We start from the raw sequence: 16,472 nt of genomic DNA on the forward strand, positions 1-16,472 counted from the left end.
CAACAGCGCGAGCTCATTGGAAAAAAGTCGAATACCTCAACATCATCTAATATCCGGGATTTGTCCTGAAGTGACATTGCACATCAAAAAGATTTTAAAAGTATAGATAACATAAGGCTAAAGATATCCGTATCTAAAACGACACATTATTACTCACATCAGGCTGAACAAAGGTTATCATTCCGCTTTTATACTTCCAACTTCATGACTTACATTATATTAACCAGACCATAAAAGTACATTAATAACGCTAAATAAACTAGTAGAACTATTCGTTTAGCAGGTTTTTGTTCAATTGTATTATTTATATACTATTAACAATAGTTTGATGAATTTATAAATTATTTTAGTATCATTTGTGTACTGTTATATTATTTATAAATATCTTTCAGTTTTAGTATTTTAAATTTTAGTTAGCTGCTAGTTGACCAGGTATTTCTAATTTTCGTTTCAGCTGATGTTCACCTAATATTTATTTTTGCTTCATTTCAATCCATAAACATTTTTATGTTTGTTTTGATTCACAATAACACCATGTTCAATAGATCATTGTAACGACAATGCTAATCAAAAGTAATGACAAACATTCAGTAGGTTACTCATACAGTATTTAAAAAGATATTTACTATACTAAACATTTCTAATCTAACAAAATACTTTGAGATGACAAATTAATGCCAACATAAGATGGAACATCAGCATCAAGATTGACTTGCAAAGGTATAAAACATGCATGTCTCTTAAAATTAAATATCTTTCTACTTCAACAATAGTGACAAAAAACAAAACACACACACAAAACAACTTTAAGAAACAGATGGCATGCATGTTGTCAAAAGCTTGTTTTATTTAAACTGCTGCTCTGTGTAATACACATTTGGAGTGTTTAAGATACATAACACACAAAACAGTCAATTTAAGTCATTACACTAAAGTGCCTTGGGGTTACTACAGTGATAGTGGCTGCATTTTGGTATTTTATATGTGGTGCCAATAAAAAAAAGCTTTTGTAAATGTCACTTATTCAACAAACACATTTGGATACAAGTTAAATCTAGAGTAAGGTATTATAACAATTTAAAAAGTTATAAAAAGTTCATCTAAAAGTAAAGCAAACACAAAAATATACATATGGTGTAGAGTTCAGAAAATATGGGATGTGCATGATAAATATATTTTAGCTCACAAATATTGCAAAGTAATCTAGCAATGGAAAAAAAAATGTCTTGGGGCATTTTCCTTTTCAATAAAAAAATGAAAATATCTGACAGATGCAGTGTGTATTTGTATTCTTATGAAGGCTCATATCCCTCATCATAGTGTTATTGCGGAAACTTAGATGAAGAGCTGTTATGACGGAAAGATCTAATTGTGTTTTGAATTGTCTGCAGTGTTTGAACCACATTACCCATAAATGTCCAAAAAAGAGAAAAAAAAAAAACCTATTCCCTTTGGTTATCCAAGTGTGCTCTCCACTCTGTACTTAAAGTAAACAAAAAGATATAAATATACATTTTTATAACTCCACAATCCAACCAAACCATTTAGTTTTTAAAATAAAATTCTGATTCCCATGACGGACGAGCAAAAAAAATCAAGTCATCCCTATGACAGCATGTACCTTGCTTACAAAATATCATGGGTTTCTGAAGTTCAACTTAGAATAGGAATCAAATGTGTCAACACAAAATACTGACATTAAGTGTATGGTTCATTTAAAAATGTAGGAAATTGCATCCTGTCGTGCTGGTCTTGAAGAATACAGCAGGTATTTCAGCAGACAGCAGTCATGCAAAACATTTAAATACACAAATTTAACAAAGCAAACAAACTTTCATTAGTATTTAGGAAAGCCATGCTAATTTACACAAATATCTAGAATATACCTGAAAACCCTTTAAGGCAAAGCATTTTGTTCTTTAATATTGAAAAATCTTCTCATTTATGGCTTTATTGATCTTTTTTACGCATATACATTTGACTTTTGTCAAATTTATAATGAAGAACTTGTAAAATGTATCTGTAAACACACTGTAACTAATGCCATATTGCACTTCAAAATCAGACATCATGTACGCAGTCAATGTGAAAGTCAGACGAGGATATGTCTGGCCCTTGGTGTCAGGTGAGAGCAGGCTCACATGGGTTTGTAGCATGAATCTGGCTGCCACATGCGCAGGTCCACCAAGATCTGGTTGAGCTTCTGCATCCACAGATTCCTCTCATCCTTAGTGTCAGCACTCAGCCAGTTCCTGCATATTACAATGTCATGTTTTAATTTAGGACTTGATCTTCATCAAAGCAGATTAATTCACATTTGTTAATTGGGTCTTACTTTGTAACACACAGTGTGTCCTTGCACTGGCTGACCAGGGTCTCCCTGTCATCTTCCCTCTGTGGTCTCACAGTGATGAGCTCAAAGGTATTGGGCCGGGCACAGAACTCTCTGTTTGCCGGCTCCACTTTACGACTGGTACAGTTGGTAAGGTTAATACGACCAATTGGATTCTGCAAAAGGAAGAACGTGCTCATTTTAATGCTATGTAAAAGAGCATCTGAAAAAAAAAAAAAAAAAAAACATTATAGTAGGCCTACCTTCCGTTTTTCATCATCAGGGTAGGTCCAATAAGAGATGCAGTATCCTGAAAGGACACACCACCTCCTGTGCCAGGCTCCAAATCCACTGACATCCTCAAACATAGTCTGCAAATAAAAGACAACCTCACTAACAATCACACAAAACCATCCCAGTATAAACAAGAAATGTTTTTCTATCCAAGATTAGGTAATCCATCTCACTTAAGCGCCAATTTTCCCAAAGCAAAATAGGATTGGATCACCCAGATACACCTTTTCATATTACCATATCTGGATTACTAGTGCTCCAAATGGGGTTATATTTCACAATATAGGCTACTAGCCTACTATAGAAGACGACTCAGTGTCTCACTTTAAGTGTTTTATTTGAGGAGAAAGAAAACTAAAACAAACACCCCCTTCCATTTTCAATTTCCTTTAAACAATCAGACCCCTACAGAGGCACTGAAGGGACATGGTGATGGGGGGGGGGGGGGGGGGGGGGTTATTTATTATCTCATAATAATAATAAAAAAAAGATAACATAAAATGAGATAATGATATATTTTAATGCTTTTGTGTTCTCTCGTAAAAGTTTTTTTCCACCAATAAACTAGCCTGGGAAAACCCAGACAACTTCCGGCAAATTTAGATTTGCTCTGCAAGTAAGTCTGGCAAAGAGCTCATTCAAGTCCATTTCCCCATGCCAAGAAATCAAGGCACCAATCAGAAATGTTGAGGCGGGCTTTACACATGATGATCGCTCTGATTGGTTTTAGGTCTAGCCTATCCAGAGGCATTTGAGCGACGTCCACTCCGACGTCCATTGGTGAAGCACACCAACTTTTAAATGCATTATTATTCAAATTGCAAACACGAGGACAGTCTCCATGAAAGACCCACTGGCAGATGAACGTGCTACTACATTTCTCTCCGAAACGGTAGGAAATTAAATTAGATTTAATAGAGGATTTTAACTGTGACAAGATGATTGACAGGGCAGTTTACATGACAGGATGTACTCGACAGATCCGTCCGATAAAGATGACGAAGTAGTAAGTCCCAAAGTTGCCTACTTTTTTGCTACACATTCAAAAGTAAATAAATTTTCTTCACAAAAAGAGTACATATGGCGTAGTGTAACCATAGACTGTAAAAAAATCGTCAGGCTTTACACATGACGATCTCTGATTGGTTTTAGGAGTTTTAGGTCTATCCAATTGTGCCCAGAGGCATTTGAGCGACGCCCGTTGGTGACGCCCCTTTGGAAATGAGTTATTAAAGGAGCTTTGCCAGACCATATCTCAGTTACTACTGAGAATGGTCTGGTTTTAACCAGGCTACCAAGAAACTGCATTAATTCGCAAAAAACTCAAAAGTTTTCAAAAGTAAGTCTCCTAGGGGAACGCAAAACAATTACAAAAGAACACAAAAGCATTAAAATGAATTTCTTACATCACCTAATTAAAATATATTAATAAATAAAATGAAAAATATTTATAAATGCATGTACATATTTTTGACCAGTTTTAAAGTTATTAAACTTTCTGCAAAAATCCTGATTCTCTGGATCAAAGGTATCCCAATCTTACTAACACAAACTGATGGATTTGATTTTTTTTTATCTAATCTGATCTCAAAATATTTTTATTTTTTTTATTTAATTATTTTAACACATTTTCAAGATTTGATCCAATCCAATAGCCAATTACATTTGGACAACTGGGTCCTGGTTATCTACTGATCTAGTTTATCCAGCAATGACTGGATATTTAATGGAAGGAGAACTATGTTTTTATCATTCTTTGGACTTTCAGAATAAAGACTCACCAGGAAGCCCCTTTCCTCTATCCGTGAGCCAACCTCACAATGCATTTTCAGGTAAACGTGCCCCTCCAAAGGACAAAGGAAAGGTACCTGTAGCGAGATAGGACACTAAGAACTGGAGCACAAGCATTTCCAACAGAAGCATCATTTAAAGCAAGAGAGCGAAAGATACATTAGAGGCTATACATTTGCCTGAAGGAATAAAGAAAACAGAACTAGCAAACACAAATAAAGACATTGATGTGCACACAGGATTATAAATAAGCAGCTTAAAGTGACAATGAGTATTACCAAAAAGACACCAAGCCTTGTTAGCTAAATTCTCAGACACATAATAACCCGTGTTACTATACACAGCAAATATAGCAACCTTGTTGTGAAACATGTCACTGAGCAGCTCTCTTTCACTCCTTTCATATTTGATCTAAAAGAGAGAAATGACTGCATGTGAAAGAGTCTGGCAAATGCAAAAGGCAGCGCTACGCAAGAAAAACAAGAGTAATGTTAACTGTATAAGGCTGGTGTGAACACTAGCACTGTGCTTGAATCTCTCCCTCTCTGACGCCAGCAAGCATTACATCTAGTGTTTCGCCAGGTGGTGGTGTTAGCATTTCATTTGTGCAAGAGTTGATGACAAAAAGGACGCAAAGGGAGGAAAGTACCTTCTCCAACGGAAATTTGTTTTTCCCAATGGAGGCTAGAGTTAGCTTGTGTGATCCAACGAGTACAAAGCTACTGGTGCGCACTGCATTTGGACCACCAGGGCTAGCCATAACTGAAAATAAATACACAAAATAAATCATTTAATAATAACAACCATTAAAAAATTAGTTGAATATAAACTACATTTAAATGGAAATTAATACTCACCAGGTGTTTGTAGGTTGCTCTTCTATAATAAATAAATGGAGAAGGCAAACAGTTTCAGAAAAAAAGTATAATTTAAAACCAAATAATGTAAATGGCACTGCGATATTACATGCTGAACAAATAACAAATCATGCACGTGGTGAAATGATTGTTTACAGATAGATGAGGAACTGCAGGATTATACAAACAGGTATAGATAGTTTCATTGTTTATATTGTTTTTATTTGGCCAAGGGAGAAGAATTTTATAAAGAAAACTTATAAAGATTTGGTATAGTCTAGGTTTCAGAGATTAAATCCCTTAATTAACCTTAATTCAAGATGAAAGACTGGATTTTTTTCCCAGAGAAAGAATGAATTTGGCCTTGAAAACAGATTTTTGATAGTTTTGCAACAGTCTACCGTTTTTGCTGATTATTGACCAATGCATTTAAAACATGGTTTTCTTTTTCTTTTGAGCATCAGGTTTGAGTTTCTTTGTATAATCACAATGTAACTCTAGTGGTATATGGAATAATAATTTGGATACTATGAAGTTAATACTCATGGCATTTACTTTACACTACTATTTAAAAGGTCAGGGTTGGTTTGATTTTGTAATGTTTTTGAAAGAAGTTTTGTGCTGACAAAGACAGCATTTATTTGATTAAAGTAAAAAAGTAATATTGTGAAAAAATTCTAATTTAAAATAATTTTTCTGTTTGAATACATTTTAAAATGCAATTTATTCTGTGATGACAAAGCTGAATTTTCATTCAGCCAATACTTGGAGTTTTTTAGCCAGTTTTACAAGTCATACTACCCCAAACGTTTGACAGGTAGTATGTCTTGAAATTTAAGTGAAGTGGCTACTTACAGAGATGGCGAGGAACCTTTTTGGTGTGATAGCCTGGGGAGAGAAGTTTATTTCAATGTAAAATACAGAGAACAATTTTTATAAGAGCTCATTATACACAAACATGTCTATAAAGTACTATTGAAACAGAGAGAAAAAAAAGGCCTTTTAACGAACACAAACGAATTAATAAAAATACCCTTCACCGTGCACTGTTTAGACTGACTAGACTAGATATTAAAAACGTTTGTTTAAAATCTAATCAACTGCCTGCACACCAGCAAGTGATGATTTTGAAACCGCATACCAACAAGCATGCTTCCATGTCATGGAAATGGCTCAGGAGAATCTGGACACGCTGACCACTGCTCTTTAGAGTAGCGTTCATTAAAACTTAGTAAGTTGTTAAAGTTTTACAAACTAAACTTCCATGTATACTGAGCCACTGTAATATAGTACAACTAAGATCTACCTTTGACTTGGGCTTTTTCCTTTTGTCAGAGTTCAGCTCCCGTTTCTGAACCTAAGAGAAAAACAAACATTTACTAAATCTTTCTGATAAAGAAAGATAATTTGTATTCAAACACATGCATTTCACTTGAAAGTACATGAAAAAGATGTACTTACAAAACAGTAGACCTCAATATCAATCTCAAAGTCATTAGAGACTTCAGACCTGCACATTGCAGAAAGTAACATGAAAAACACTACACTGAGATGACAGGGATGTCAAGAGTGGTTTGATAGGAAATGACACTTACAAAGTGAATTTGGTGGTGAAGGTCAAAGCATCGCCACTTAGACCAGTGCGTGTGCTTGCAAGAGGAGTTGCCACTGTGTTCTCGGCTCCAGCACGGATCATAACAAAAAAGTAATGGTTTCCACAATCTTGCATCAAAAAGATGACATGAGTGAGTGTCTGATTGGGCATGAAGATGCAAAACAAAAAGTAGCTATACATAAACACAGAAACTTTCCTACCAGGCTTGTTGGAGGACGAGCAGATAAAGTCGGCCTTTAGAGGCAGTCGCAGCTCCAGCAGTGAGATGGACCCTTTAGAAGCAGGTATACCCATATCCTGGGCACTGCTTGTGCTTTTCTTCTGGGCCATTGGACCCTCTGCTTTTAGTCTGTCCATCTCCGCCTTGAGGGCGGCCCTCCTTTCAGCTGAGGCCAAACAAAAGAAGTGATTACTACAAGTCTAAGAAATAATTCTGATATTCACCCGTGGAGTGCAATAAGGAAAGTATCACTTACAGGCAATAAGCAGCAATCTTTCAGCCTCAGCCTCCACCTGAGATCCTTTCCCATGTTCTTCATCTGTGCAGCAGTTGAGAGCCTGACTAGCCTGATGGATCACAGTCTGCTGCAGATTCATCTCATTGGTCAGCATCTGAGAACACAACATGGCATCATAAATTCCCCTCAGATCTAAGTCACACTACCAGGATCCAGCACATACATATTGCATATTTTCTTCCATTTATACAAATCCTTTTTCCTTATCAGCAATTATCTTTTCTCTGCCATAGCTTGTTTTCTAATAAAGCAACCATTGTATATACTACAAATATTGCTGGCTCTGTGACAAATTGCTTATGTTCCTCCTCTACTTGATTTCGATAAAATCATCTGCTAAAGGCAGTATTGTAAATATATGGTATGCGCAACATAACACATTGTAAAAAAGAAAAGAAAAGATGTTTTAGTTTTTAATAAAAAAAAATAAAAAAAAACACTTTACTAAACGGACCTTCATTTTCTGCTTGATGTTGATGTGACTGGGACTCCCATTCATCTCCTTCCTCTGAGAAACATCCTCTTTCCTCACGATCACCTGTTTAACATGAGGCCTCTCAGACTCGGTCTTGACCCTTGTGGATCTGTAGGCATCAATGCTGAAATCAAACAACCACTCATTAAACAACTGGTTATACAACTAATACTGAACAAATCAGTTTGAATGTTGCTTGAAGAGAGACGAGCAGATGCGTACCTGTAAGGAAGGTTCTGGTTTTGCTGCTCATCTATGACATCGACGCTGTCAGATGATCCAGCTCGTAGCATGCGTGTCCTTTGGAACTTACTGGGTCTGGATACATTCTCAGGGGTGGAACTCTTTTCAATGAATGAGCTGGCAGGAGTCGATGTCTGGACCAAAATAAAAGTTAAATTGAGGAATGTAACTCGTTATCAGATTATTTGGTGTTATCACTGTTTAACTTTAAACGTATCATCCTCAGGGCTCACCATAGGCTTTCTTTCTGGACTCTTGACCACAGCTGCTACGGTCTCTGCAAGCGGAGCAAGGAGTGACATGGAGGAGATATTCAGAGCATCTTCATCCTCTTCATCACTTTGGTCCTCATTTTCCTCCAGTATTCCATCAAACAGCCCATTTATCACCTCAGAGTTAACAGAGCCATCCACGTTCATCTCAATCTCATGCATTTCCTCTTCTTCTGCAATGACGACAACAAGAACATCCATTATCAAAAACATGTCATGGGAATTAGCAATATACAATTTTCACAATATATTTATTCACCATGATTTCAGGGGAAATAGAATTAAGAATTCTTCTGTGAATATCAAAATTAGAGTATGAGAGATATAATCTAAATTAGAATTTATCTTATAGACATACCTTTCACTTCCTCTTGCTCTTTCACTTTCTCTTGCTCTTTCACTGTAGGCATCTCTCCTAGGAGTTCAACTTTCTTCTTAGGGCTTGGAAGAGCACACTCTATGTCTAAAAGAGGACAGAATGTTTAACTACTCATATTTCAATAAACATGAGGGCCACTAAAGTGTTTCAGCAAACAAAACAACCAGATGAAAACACAGCATAGGCGGAGTGTGGCTAATGAACAATTGTCAACAGAACAGTGGCCTGATGCTTTAGAAGAACAGAGCATTAAATTGTATTATGGTTTATATTAAAAAATACCTTTTCTACTAGATTTAGAAGGGCTGTTGAATACTTCAGGCACTGGTGAAGAAGGCTCATCATCACGCAGTGGCACAGAAGTCTGACTCTGTACAGGCAGTTCAATTGCCTGAGGATAAAAAAATGGTAACATTAAGTTCTATCCATTGCTTAAAATTAAAGTACTGGGTTTATAAAGTACAGAAACTCAGTGGTTTCTGGAAAGATTTATAGTTCAAATCAAAGTGATAATTTAAATTTCTGCTAAAAGCATGTTGTATTCAATATTGCTCTTAATATTAGCGTTTATTTATTTGGTTTTATGCCATCTCAGCTATATGAATATTTTCATAGCAAGAACAGGGTAAAATTACTGAGTAAAAATAACCAAATAAATTAATTAATAAACTAAAATAGAGACAAGGAAATTGTGATTAGTAAAAACATATTTTACCATTTCATATAGCTAAAACAGAATTTTTTTTTTTTTTTTTTAACAATATGTATAATACAACAATATGGACTAATCTCAGATTGTGTGATGCTGTCCTATCTTCAAGCAGCAGCAGCAAACATGATAGCAAACCTCATTTTTAGGGTCATTCTTGACCTCACTGAGATCCTCTTTACTCCTCAACATGTTGCCTTTTTGAAATCGATTACGAATTTGTGCCAGTTCTGCCTCTCGTTCCTATTAATACAAACAAACAAACAAATAAATAAATAAATAAATAGATGTAGTGCTAATGTTTAATATGCAATTCAACAAACATGCACTTAAAATAGTTAATGCATACCATTTTCTGCCTCTGAGCAAGGACAGCTGTGGTGGAGGTGGTCTGGGCGCCCCCCCCCAGCCTCTCCTGGAGTAGCCTGGACTTAGAGGTAGCAGAGGGAGTAGCCATCGGTGTGTTGCCTTGACTTCCTAATGTGGAGGGAGAGTTCTGGTTACGCTCCTGGCACCTTTCTCCAAAACGCTCCAAAAATGACTTGACGCCACCTAAAGGTCAACATAAGCAAACATAAGTCCACAGTCATGCACTTCAGTTTAAACACCAACAATAACGAGCAGAAGAGAAACTCCACTGACCAGGAGTTCCAGCTGGGCCTTTGTGCTGTAAGGGTGTTGTGTCCTTGGTAAGCCTCTCACGACCCTGAGGTACCACAGCCGCATCAGCAGTAGAAGAGGGTTTAGGTGTCAAAATTGGTTTTGCAGGGCTTGAATTAAGTGTTGCTCCAGAATTCAACTTAAATGGGCCCTGGTTCTTCAGGGGGCTCTGAGAGATGTAACCTCTATGGGGACTAGAGGGAGATGCGGTCAAAGATTTAAGTGGACTGGAGGGCTGGGTGGAGGAGTAAATCTTCAATGGGCTGGAAACAGGAGAGGGAACTGCTTGAGCAAGTCTGGGCTGGGGCAACTCTGTCTTCTGAGGACTAGGGGGAACCAATCTGGCCGTCTTAACTGGAGAATAAACTGTTGGCTATAAGAACAAATATCTCCCATTAGCATTATAACTTTTTACTCATGTAAAAACACCATAATATACTGAAATGCTAGGTCTTAAGATTCTTTTCCCCCCTCACCAACAAAAAACATTCAGCAATTGACAGCCAAAATAAAACCATATGTAATAAAAAGCATAGGATAGGATCTATTGTTGACTTGACCCACCTGCTGGTCAACAGACTTGTGTGGAGCTGGCCGGGCAGACTGAAGTCGCTCACTGTTACTCGTCACTTTACTGACTGGTGGGCGCACACAGGCCTTGCCAAGCTGTGCTTGTGCATTGTCCTGGCGAATGGGCGGGTGTCCAAGGTCATCTTCCCAGGTGCTGATTGTGGCGGCAAGGTTTGCAAGCCTACCCTTTCTTCCAACAGAGATCTCAGAGCTTGTCGGAGCAGCAGGAGGGAGATCCACTTTCTGAGACTTCAGAGGAGACACGACTACGCTCTCTGGAACTGTTTCTGAGGTCCCTGAAAGCACAATTTTGTTTTTAATAAATAGTTAGATGCTTATTTATCATCCTGAGTGTCATTATTATTCAATAAGATCACATAGTCTAGATTTTTGTCTTCTGAAGAACCTTATAAATGTGTACTTGCATTTTATCCCAATGTTAAAAATTAACGATGTTACATTCCAACCCATTGATTTGCAGAAATTTGTGGAATTAAATGTTTAAAGACTTGTTTTAATGATATAAATATGTATTTTCTGAAAAATGACAGTAGATTAAAATAATATTAGCATTTGCCTTCTATTATTAGACAAAACTTTAAAGGGATACTCCACTTTTTTTTTGGAAATAGGCTCATTTTACAACTCCCCCAGAGTTTTTGAATCCATTCAGCCGAACTCCGGGTCTGGCGGTATAAAAATATGGTCTGGCGGTGTATGAAAATAGTCCCCAGCTCGGTAACTTCCAACGTGATCGGGACTAAGTTTTTCTAACCTATTAGACCCATTTTCAGGTGCTGCGTCATATCATCATTACGCCTGTTGGACTCACGGTACGGCAGCAAAGTTTCTTGATTATTACGCAGGAATGAGAGTATAGTTCCTAGCCATATCAGCCTAGAAAATCGCAACTTTAAATTTTTTCCGCCGGTCTTAGTACACGATGTAACTACAGAAGAGTCAAGTTTTAAACCGACAGTATGGCATTTTTCGCCACTAGGGGTCGCTAACCTATTTACAATAACAAAGGCGTAGATTGATGACGCAACATTTTGTAAGAATTATGGATCTTGTCATCAACATCAAGCCGACCAATCTAATAATGTTTATGGATGACTGAATACATCAATGTTTTTATCATGACTGTGATATGAAGCAGGTCGGGATTGCTAAGAGACAGCTATCAGCTCCACACGCGACTCGAGCTCCCGCGGATATGAAAGGAATACGGACATTTCATTCTACCGAACTACACGCAGAATTACTACTCACAGGTCAGTTTATTAGACAAATTAAACTTGTGAGGTAACGCAGCGCTGTTTCACTTGGTCTAACATTACACTATCACACTAAACTGCATTTGAATGTGTTGAAATGTATGTGTTAGTTTGTCTGTATGAGATTAGCAGTAAGCTAGATCAACATTAGAATAACATACAGATCATATTCTGACATTTCATCATTGTTGAACTATATAACATTGATTAGTTTTATGTAAATGTGCTCACCTGTTTAATAAAGTACATGTAGGAGCGGGCGAAGTCTCAGACGTGGAGCTCTCGTTTATATACGTTAGTCTATGGGAGCTCTCGGCATCTCGAAAACACCGCGCTGATATTGATTCTCGTTTTAGTTCTCCTTTTTTATCCAAAGTCTGCTTGCCATGGTCCATAATGTTTGAACGAAACAACAACAGCGTGCAGATAGACATTGCGAACTACACAGTTGTCCACGTCAGTCGCTTTGCTTACTATCAGAGGGCTCTGGTTGCTATGGCAGTACGAGCGGAAACCAGGGAGAACGCGGATATGACGCCATTGACGGCGACAAAACGGAAATAAAGAAACGGGACGTTTCTCGAATTATATTACAAATTTCTCCTGGTTTGAAAGTTGTTGGAAACAGTCGGGATAATGTAAGTACACAACTAAAAAAAATATATAACATAGATATAGTGATTTTTGCTATTTTTAAAGCAAAAAAGTTACATATTGTGCCTTTAAATAGGAAAAATATCAAAACTCTTTGGTCATTTTTTTGAGAGATGCTAATGGTCTTGTCCGATTCAATGGTCTATGCTAAGTGGTACCGCCAGACCCGGAGATCGGCTGAATGGATTCGAAAACAGTAAAACTCAACTGTTTAACTCTGGGGGAGTTGTAAAATGAGCCTATTTCCAAAAAAAGTGGAGTATCCCTTTAACTATCGTCCATTGGTGATAACTAAAAACTGCAACCACTATTAATGGCACAGTTGGCTGATGTGATCCCGACATAAAGGCCAAATACAAAAATCACTCGGAACCAATATACTGGGCTATCACTTTTACCTCAATATAGTGAATCTTATATTGATCTGTAATAGGTTCTATGCATTCAGGTAGTCAGAGAGAGTTGCCTACCCTCCGAGTCCCAGTACTGCCTCTGTTCAGCCAGTCTCTGTAGACGAGATCTCATGTTGGTTGGTACATCTTTCTGAGTCTCTCTGGCTCCATCTAAAGCAGTGTGCTTCATTGCAGTATTTGTGCTTTTTGCTGGAGACTGTGGAGGGCACACCACCATCTTTTCAGTGCCTGGAGGAGGTCGAGAGGGCAGCACCTCTGCTTCTGGTGTACAACGAGCAGACCTATGCTCCATGGGCACAGAACGAACAGTGCTTGGTGCCAGGGGTGGCTTCTTGTCTGTCATGGGCTCAGAGGCTGTCGATTTTAGGGCCAGCGGTTGCTTGTTTTCTTCTCCAGTAAGGAGAGTATTTTCATCTGAACAACGACGCTTTGAGGGGGACGGCTTGGAGGAGGGAAGTGCTGTCCAAAAAAGAAGGAAAACATGTTTTAAGGATTTCGAATGCAAGTAAATTAAACATCTGATGTACATCTACTGGCATCTCTAACATCTGATGTGCATCTACAGCATGCAACAAAAAAGTTCAACAAAACTGAACCTTTTTCAATGGTCGGCTCACTTGTGACACAGTTTGTATCTGCAAGAGGATCCCTTGTCCTTTTTGCCATTGGACGGTTGGCCGCCGTTGGTCTGTCAGCCATCTTCCTCTGCAAATTCTCTCTACGAGCACGTGTGCGCTCTAACAGTTTCTGGGGGAGCAAAATGACATGTATTCACAATATTACTATAACCCATTTGACAGTGCTTATATTTAAACAAACAGACATAGACCTCTTAAACACACAAAATGAAAGTGTGCATGCCATGAACAACTCATTTAATGACCAAAAAAAGTCATGATGATACCCAAGAGTTAAAGACTAAAATAACATTCAAGTATCTAAAGTTTCAAATCCTTTTTTCATGCACAGCCCCATTTATCTGCACTTCTCATCTTCTAAGTGTGAACAAACCAGCAGCTCATTCTAGCAGAACATCTCACACACACATGATTAACAGCCCAGTTAGTTACTGAGCAAGACCAAACACATTCCTGGAGTGTGGCTGTTGGTTGGCCGTCTCCCAGGGAATGAATGGAAATTTCAGTTAGTGAGCATTTCATGTCCATGGAATTTTGTCATGTGACCAGTAGATGAATCCTATTGGTCAAACCAGGCTTCCTGTATTCAACCAGCCGCAAGTTATGGCCACAGCCCTGACAGCTTATCTTTTTTTCCTTATTCAAAAACATTGTATATTCCAATGCATGATATTTAAGTGCAGACAGATATTAAATGCAAATATTGTTTTTTTGGTAACTTAAGTGACTGAAACTAAGCACAGTCCTTGTTCAGAGCCTGCTTAGCATTTTGATACGAAAATGTTTAAATAAAACAATAGGTATCACATTTACAGTCAGTTAACAACGGCTTTAATAGAAGAAAATATACAAAAAAAAAATAGGTAAAACAACAAGACGTAAAGGATGTTACGTGATTTAAAGTCACACATTATAGAAGTAAAAACCAACAGTTTGTTTAAATTATATTGCAAGTAACGTAAAAGTTAATGTTTATTATATGCTACATTATGACCAAGTAACTTAGACGAGCATACGTTACAACGTAAACAAAACAGCAACACAAGAAATTATAGGCAAATACGTAATTTAATTAGTTAGTAAAATGATAAGTAACGACAAAAAAAGAGAACTTTATCGCTAAATAAAGGTAAATGCAGTTAATGCCGACTAGAGGCGAGCTATTTTAAATCAACACCCTCCATAATCATCTAACGACCAAATAAGCTGTCACAAAAGACACTAACCTCAGTGAATGGGTCCATGTTAATATATGCTACAACAAGCTTAAATTAAAACCCAATCCTTTATGTTTTTCTTCTTTCTTTGTCTGGCGAGGGAGTAAAAGTCTCTCCGCTTTCTCTCACACGCCACGCGCTCCTCAGCTGTTTGAAATTTTTGAATTTAGCGCTTGCTCACTTCGGTGTTGTCAGAGCCATCTCAACGGTCGTGAACACGTCACTGAACGCGAGCTGCACCAATGAGAGTCCAGTCTGTTAACGCAGCCACGCCCACCTAAAAATAACGCCTAGCGACAACAGTTTAGACTCGACAAAACTGCAAGCTCCCATTTAAAATCAACGAAGCTGCACTACAGTTGGATTAATTTAATTTGCTTGTTGACTAAATGTAATAGCGCTGTTTATAGTCCAGTCATTTTAAGCCAAAATGGGTGTCAACCTTGAACAAATTGCAACAGAAGCTAACTCAACTGATTTTGTGTCCTCAATATGTCCTGAGTAAGGAAAAAAGCCCCGAAGAATCCCATTAGGGGAAAGTTTTGAAAAAGACCCAAAGATAGCCTATTCATATACGCCTATTCATTATTTTTCTTGCGTGAATAGGTTAAAAATTTTAACCTTTAGATCTCACCATGAAAATTACTGAGTTGATTACTTACATCAAGACAAACAAAAAATGTATTACAAGTTTTATTTAAAAATTGTTTGTTAACATGGACAAACGGTGCATAATCTAATTACGCATGTGCTGATTTGCATAAATACCACAACATATCTAAACATTGGGTATAGCCAGGTGAAAATGTCTTGTTGAATCTTGTTGCCATATAATATAACAGTAAAATACTTTTTGTTGTTAAGGTCTGAATGGAACCCATTTAGGCTACCCATGAGCATTAATATATAGAGGTAGGAAGAAGTACTTTAGAAACCAGCCTTTCTGTTTCTACCATCTCATACAGTATGTTGTGGCATAAAAAACCCATTAACCAATATTTTATATAACCCATTATCCAAATCTATTAACGCAAGAAAGCCTAACACTATCGAATTTGCGAACCCATTTCATTTTATGTTATAAAATTACATTTTAATATCACACTTATGTATCGTTTTTTCTTTCTTTCATTTTCCAGCGAAAAGTTATTTTAGTAAAAGCTACAAAAAGGGTAAATTCGCAGGGCTCAGTGCTTTCAGTTCAGTCTCCAATTTATCAACATAAACTGACTTATGCAAGATCTTATATCTTAAGATCCTAGTTAAATTATGTGGTCCATCTAATGTTACTCTCTGAATAGTATTAATAAAAATGAACTAGTACAAAAAGGTTAAATGCAATTCTAACTTGTCTAATCCCCAACCATGATGTTAGACCATGGATAGACTGTCCAGATCCCAGCACACGAGCTGATCCAGCAGATGGCACTGCAGATAAAGACAAACCAGCCCAGACTTGTGCAATCTGGAAAATCTGACTTCCATCTTTGTACTAGTCATTTAAAGCGATAGTTCACCCCAAGTGAAAATTCAGTCACCACTTACTCACCCTAAAGTT

The 16,472-nt window shown here is 37.4% G+C and overlaps 1 protein-coding gene across 2 annotated transcripts; it reads right to left on the bottom strand.

The window, feature by feature from the left end:
- Positions 1-827: 827 nt before the first annotated feature.
- On the bottom strand, positions 828-15,113 carry anln (anillin, actin binding protein). Of its 2 annotated transcripts, XM_081377076.1 has the most exons (27): positions 14,924-15,113; positions 13,656-13,806; positions 13,117-13,518; positions 10,710-11,011; positions 10,128-10,518; positions 9,835-10,037; positions 9,624-9,728; positions 9,059-9,167; positions 8,756-8,860; positions 8,359-8,570; positions 8,105-8,259; positions 7,862-8,006; positions 7,366-7,501; positions 7,090-7,275; positions 6,870-6,996; positions 6,736-6,784; positions 6,581-6,631; positions 6,416-6,478; positions 6,130-6,162; positions 5,275-5,296; positions 5,067-5,179; positions 4,775-4,828; positions 4,408-4,494; positions 2,596-2,703; positions 2,336-2,508; positions 2,142-2,252; positions 828-1,751 (listed from the first exon to the last, which is right to left on the bottom strand). In XM_081377076.1, the coding sequence occupies exons 1-27, from the start codon at positions 14,939-14,941 to the stop codon at positions 1,712-1,714; spliced, it is 3,651 nt and encodes a 1,216-aa protein (XP_081233202.1). In that variant the 5' UTR covers positions 14,942-15,113; the 3' UTR covers positions 828-1,711. The 2 variants fall into 2 exon arrangements, with proteins under 2 accessions (XP_081233202.1, XP_081233203.1); XM_081377077.1 differs by lacking the exons at positions 828-1,751; positions 4,775-4,828; positions 6,416-6,478 and having other exon boundaries at positions 2,002-2,252.
- Between the last annotated feature and the right edge of the window lie 1,359 nt (positions 15,114-16,472).

Source organism: Scardinius erythrophthalmus (assembly GCF_964197995.2).
Source record: "Scardinius erythrophthalmus genome assembly, chromosome: 10".
Classification (NCBI taxonomy): Eukaryota; Metazoa; Chordata; class Actinopteri; order Cypriniformes; family Leuciscidae; genus Scardinius; species Scardinius erythrophthalmus.